This window comes from Gossypium hirsutum, chromosome A03 (assembly GCF_007990345.1).
Source record: "Gossypium hirsutum isolate 1008001.06 chromosome A03, Gossypium_hirsutum_v2.1, whole genome shotgun sequence".
In the NCBI taxonomy this organism is placed as follows: domain Eukaryota; kingdom Viridiplantae; phylum Streptophyta; class Magnoliopsida; order Malvales; family Malvaceae; genus Gossypium; species Gossypium hirsutum.
The window spans coordinates 34,774,808-34,780,807 of record NC_053426.1 but is presented as its reverse complement, the minus strand read 5'-3'; the positions used below and the strand labels follow the sequence as shown (position 1 = coordinate 34,780,807).

The following is a 6,000-nucleotide window of genomic DNA, read 5'->3' as shown; positions in this document are numbered from 1 at the left end:
ATAAATGATCTAGACTACACTCCTGAGTAGAAACTGAAGGGTGCAGTCTCCTTACTTCGTGATGAATCTTATCAGTGGTGGTTGAAAGTTGAGGAGGGTACCTAGTCTGATCGTCTAAGTTGGGATTTCTTTAAGACTACTTTCCAGAGCCGCTACACTTGAGGCATGATAACGACTGAGTATGAAAGGTGATCCGGTTTGAAGACGGCTTAAGGGAAAATTTGAAGGTGCTGATAGCTCCACAGAAGGAGCGGGAGTTTGCCGTTCTAGTGGAGAAGGCGAAGATCACCGAGGATGTTAAGCGCGTGGAGTGCTAGAATAGGAATCGAGAGAGGGGTAAGAACAAGAAGGATTAGAGCCTTCGAGTTCGGTACAAAGGCCTAAGGAAAAGGCCAGATTTGATGGGCCAGTTAGAATAGGGGCCCCTGTTGCTCCTACTAGGTTGCAGCCATGCAATGATTGTGGTAGACACCATCCAGATGAGTGTTGAAGGAGGATAAGGGCTTATCTAAGGTGTGGGTCTCTGAAGCATTGTATTGGGGAATGTCCACAACAGGCTAATCAGATGCAAGCTTCGGCACCGAGTTCTATGCAGCCTTAGAGGATAGTTCAGCAGCGACCTAGGGGTCGTGGACAGGCTAGAGGTGGCAATAGTATGGGTCATGGGCAGAGAGCACCCGGCAGAGGTGCTAGTCAAAGTAAGGCTAGGTAGCCTGCATTGGTTTATGCTACATGATGTTGAGAGGATAGAGATGCTCTTGATGTCATCACCAGTATGTTCCTTATGTTTGATGTACCTTATACTGCTCTAATAGACATAAGTTCTACACACTCCTATGTAGCTAGTACTGTATCTGAAACTCTGGGGATTTCTGTTGAGATCACTTCTAGTGAGTTTACTGTATTGAGTCCGTTAGGGCAGTCTTTTTAGGTTAGTAAACTTTATAGGGATGTTCCACTAATGATGCAATAGGCTATTTTTCTTGCAAATTTGATGAAGTTTTCGTTTGGGGAGTTCAATCTAACCCTGGGTATGGATTGGTTGGTTGAGCACCAGATCAATTTAGACTGTGCATCAAAAAGGTTTGTTCTGAGAACCAAAGATGATTTGATGGTGGTTGTGATTGGTGAGCGTCGAGATTTGTCCAATGAGATCTCTACTCTTTTGGCTGAGAAACTGGTTTAGAAAGGGTGTGAGGCGTATTTGGCTTACGTTAGTATTTCTGATTCTAGGGGTTCTTCTGTTGGGATATCTGAATAGCGAGGGACTTTTTAGATATCTTTCTTGAGGAGCTACCGAGTTTACCTCCGAATCAAAAAGTCGAGTTCGAAATTGAACTTCTACTGGGTACAGCTCCGGTGTCTATCGTTCTGTATCGTATGGCACTGAATGAGCTTATAAAGCTTAAGGCTCAATCGCAAGAGCTTCTGAATCATGGTTTCATCCTTCCTAGTGTGTCTCATTGGGGAGCACCAGTTCTGTTTGTTAAAAGAAATGATGGGACCATGAGGATGTGCATCGATTATCGGTAGTTGAACAAGTTAATTGTGAAGAATAAGTATCCACTTTCGAGGATCGATGACTTGTTTGATTAGTTCTAGGGAGCTTTGGTGTTCTCTAGTATAGATCTTTATTTCAGGTATCATTAGCTAAGGGTTAAGGAAGCTGATGTTCATAAGACTGCATTTAGGACTCGTTATGGACATTATGAGTTTCTAGTTATGCCTTTTGGTCTAACGAATGCTCTGGCTGCATTCATGGATCTGATGAATCAAGTCTTTTAGCCTTATCTAGATCAAATCATAGTGGTATTTATCGACGACATCCTGGTTTACTCTAAGAGTGAGGATGAGCACGATAAGCATCTCAAAGTGGTACTTCAGATTCTTCCTAAAAAATAGCTTTACGCTAAGTTGAGTAAGTGTGAGTTTTGGTTACGAGAGGTAACTTTCTTGGGGCATGTAGTGTCTGTTGAGAGGATTCGTGTAGATCTGAGGAAGATTAAGGTTGTACTGGATTGGAAACAGCCTAAGAATATGTCTGAGATACTCAGTTTTCTAGGTTTGGCGGGTTATTATCGGTGATTTGTTGAGGGATTCTCTCTGATTGCAACTCCCTTAACTAAGCTTTTACGAAAGGGTGTTTCATTTTTTCAGACTGATGTGCAGCAATCGAGCTTCGAAAAGCTCAAGTCTGTTTTGACTCAGGCTCCTATTCTGATACAGCCAGAATCCGACAAGGAGTTTGTGGTCTACAGTGATGCATCACACGTCGGTTTGGGATATGTATTGATGCAAGATAGAAAGGTTGTAGCTTATGCATCCCATCAGCTTAAGACACATGAGGGAAACTATCTGACGCTTGATCTCGAGTTGGTTGCGGTGATCTTTGCGTTGAAAAATTGAAGGTGCTATCTGTATAGTGAGAGATGTATTATCTACACTGATCATAAGAGCCTTAAGTACCTCCTTACTCAGAAGGAGTTGAATCTTAGGTAGCACTGATGGACTGAGTTGTTTAAGGATTATGACTGCATGACAGGTACCATCCTGGTAAGGCTAATATGGTAGTCGATGCTCTTAGTCATAGAACGATGGCTGATCTAAGAGCGATATTCGCTCGTCTTAGTTTGTTCGATGATGGGAGTCTATTAGCCGAATTGTAAGTTAAACCGACTTGGATTGAGCAAATTCAAGATAAGTAGTTAGGGGATGAGTCTTTGGGTTTGCGATTTCGTCAGGTTGAGAGTGGTAGTACTTTGAACTTTGGGCTGAATAATGATCGTGTTTTGTGTTTTCGAGGACGGATCTATGTACTAAATGATACTAATTTGAGGCAGTTTATTTTGAGGGTGGCGCATAGTAGCCCTTATGCTATGCATCCCGATGGTAATAAGATGTATCACGATCTCTGTGAGTTGTACTGGTGGCTGGGTTTAAAGCGTAAGGTTACGAATTTTGTGGCTCGATGTCTGACGTGCCACTAGGTTAAGGCTGAGCACCAGTTGCCTTTGGGTTTGTTGCAGCCAGTTAAGATTCCCTTATGAAAATGGGAATATGTGACAATGGACTTCGTTAGTAGGTTGCCTTTGACACCCTCTAAGAAGGACTATGTTTGGGTCATCGTAGATTGATTGACCAAGTCTGCTTACTTTATTCCTGTTCGAACGGACTATTCTCAACAGAAGTTAGCAAAGCTCTACATTTCTGAGATTGTGAGACTACATGATGTTCCTATTTTGATAATTTTTTATAAAGATCCTTGCTTCACATCTCGATTCTGGAAGAAGTTGCATGAGGCTATGGGTTCAAGGTTGGACTTCAGTACTGGGTTCCATCCTCAGAACGATGGTCAATCTGAGAGGGTGATTCAGATACTGGAGGACATGCTTCGGAGTTGCGTGTTGGATTTCTGAGGTAGTTAGGAGGATTATCTGTCGCTAGCTGAGTTCGCTTACAATAACAACTTTCAGTCTAGCATTCAGATGGCAACTTATGAGACGTTATATGGTCGTAAGTGTCGTACTTCGCTGTGTTGGACTGAGTTAGATGAACATCGAGTTTTGGGTTTAGAATTGGTTTCTGAGACTGAAGATAATGTTAGATTGATTCAAGATCGTCTAAAGGTAGCTTCTGATAGGCAGAAGTCTTATGCGGATCTGAAGAGGCGTGATATTGCATATTCTGTGGGAGACTTTGTGTTTCTTAAGGTTTTCCCATAGAAGAAAGTTCTAAGATTTGGTCGTAAGGGCAAGTTGAGCCCTAGGTTCATTGGGTTGTATCAGAGTCTGAAGCATGTGGGACCGGTTGCTTATCAGTTGGAGCTACCTCCAGAGTTGGATTGTATCAACAATGTTATGCATATCTTGATGTTGAGGCGGTATCAGTTTGATCCTTCTCATATTCTCTCTGTTGAGGAGATCGAGGTTAGGCTGGATTTGACCTTTGAGGAGAAGCCGGTTCAAAATTTAGATCGTGACATTAGGGTTCTGAGGAGGAAGTTCATCCCTTTAGTGAAGGTTCTATGGTGGAATCATGGCACCAAGGAGGCCACGTGGGAACCTAAGGACTCAATGTGTCAGCAATATCCTCATCTGTTCAGATCAGGTAAATTTAGAGGTTGAAATTTTTTTAGGGGGTAGAGTTGTAACGCCCCACATAATTTATTTCTGCTTCAGTGAAGATCTGACACAACTGTGTATTTGCTTCAATGGTTAAGGATTCTGAGTGTGTGTGTGAGGTCTTGGGTTCAAGTCTCACGTTTGGAAAATTTTGGTTATTCTTTTTAAATCAAGCCCTACCCTTGTAAGTGGGCTTATATCAATTACCTACAAATTCATGTTAGAATGAGCCTGTTAGTTCGAGTGGTAAGGAGTTAGTGTGTTGGAGATCCTGTGTTCGAATCTCTACGTGAGCGTGAGTATTATTTTAGCTCAGTTTAATGGCAGAGTTTTGGTAGAATTAAAATTCTGAAGTGGTTGGGATTAAGGTGTTAGTGGGAAGTTGAGGGATATTAGAAATTGAATTTTATTTTTGTTATTTTTTTCCCAATTCTCTCTGTTTTGACGTTCATCATTTTTCAAAAAAAAATCCCCATTTTTGCCTTTTTGTTTTCTTTACTCATTGTTAGAAATTAAATTTTTTCTTCATTCTTGCCTTTATCGCTAATCCTTGCTGCTGAACATTTCGAATCCTTGATTTTCGGGTAATCGGTAAGTAGGTTTCTATTTGCTTTCTTTCTATCGTTGTTTTTTGAATGTTGAAACGTTACTGTATGTTGTGGTATAGGAAAAGGTGTCGAACTGTGAAGTTTGCTTCGTTCGCTGGTTCTAGGTTAATGGTGTTTTCATTTTTGGTAAGTTAAGTTTTTGTGGGATTGTTGATGTCAAATTCAAAAGTTCAATCCCATAATTGGTGTTTTGATACGCTGTTTTTAGGTTTCAGAAGGCTTAAGAGTGGTTTTGCATTAAACCGATACCAAGTGTGTACCTGAAACGCAGAAAATAAGGCTTCAGCAGAAGTAAAAAATCTACACTGTCGATGCCACATAGGGGTGTGGTTGCCTATGTGGATGGCCTTGTGCGAGACACAGTCGTGTGATCGACATAGACATGGCTGTGTGGTGGCTTGAGTGTGGCCGTGTGGGCCACACGGGCATGATACAAGGGCGTGTGGTCTTTGGGCCAGGCTGTGTGGGCCACATGGGCATGACACACGGGCGTGTAGACATTGGGCCAGGCTGTGTGGGCCACATGGGCAAAGGTCAATCTGGGCATGTAGGCCCACACGGGCATGTGGGCCAATAATTCTAAAATTTTCCTTAGGGTCGTACGGGTCGCTCCAATCGACTGTGGGCCTACTGTAGGGTCGATAAGGCCTATTTAAACCCTATTTTGTTTGAATGTTATGATACTCTGATAGACTGATTTAAGTAGGATACTAAATGTATGTCTGACTGTACTGCCATATGTATATCTGTTATTTATTTAAAAGCATGTCGAGCATATTTAATTCAATAATTTTGTATCTGATTTGGGGTGGGATTTGTATTTGAGGAGTAAGTATTCTGATCGGCGTTAATCGTCTATACTCTGGCATCATAGCTGCATATATTCTGGTACGTGTCTTAATGGCACAAGTTGGTGTGTAGGGATGAGTGGTTGTTTTTAACCCTACATGGTGTGATGGGATGGTTGGAGATGGTGTGTAGAGGATGGAGGTAGGATTTATGCATGTCTGCTTCTAGATCTGATTCTGAATCTGAAATTGTATGTTTGCATGTTTAATTGTGTTGGATTACACACTGAGTTTACGTAAACTCACTTTTGTTTGTTTGTTTTGTCAGGTAATCCACAGACTTAGGCGGATCGGTACAACGGAGTCTAACAGTGACCACAAGTTTGTGAATTGACTTTAAATAATGGTTTTAGTTAATTATTATAGAAAACATATCGGATAGATCTGTTAGAGATGAATCCCACAAAGAGAGAGAGAGAATGG

General features: G+C 41.6%; 1 protein-coding gene across 1 annotated transcript; it reads left to right on the top strand.

The window, feature by feature from the left end:
- Positions 1-655: 655 nt before the first annotated feature.
- LOC107887800 (uncharacterized) lies at positions 656-4,808 on the top strand. The gene is made up of 10 exons (XM_016812027.1): positions 656-698; positions 816-901; positions 1,001-1,127; positions 1,262-1,476; positions 2,158-2,372; positions 2,543-2,662; positions 3,314-3,365; positions 3,474-3,710; positions 3,819-4,107; positions 4,789-4,808. Exons 1-10 carry the CDS (start codon positions 656-658, stop codon positions 4,806-4,808), a joined length of 1,404 nt encoding a protein of 467 aa, XP_016667516.1.
- The last annotated feature ends 1,192 nt before the right edge of the window (positions 4,809-6,000 follow it).

Excerpts from the sequence above, each read along its gene's own strand:
- LOC107887800 (XM_016812027.1), top strand. The coding sequence starts at position 656 with ATGGGTCATGGGCAGAGAGCACCCGGCAGAGGTGCTAGTCAAA. Across the intron at positions 902-1,000 it reads TCACTTCTAGTGAGTTTACT|TTTTCGTTTGGGGAGTTCAA; the intron begins GTATTGAGTCCG and ends AATTTGATGAAG. Across the intron at positions 3,366-3,473 it reads ACGATGGTCAATCTGAGAGG|TCTAGCATTCAGATGGCAAC; the intron begins GTGATTCAGATA and ends AACAACTTTCAG.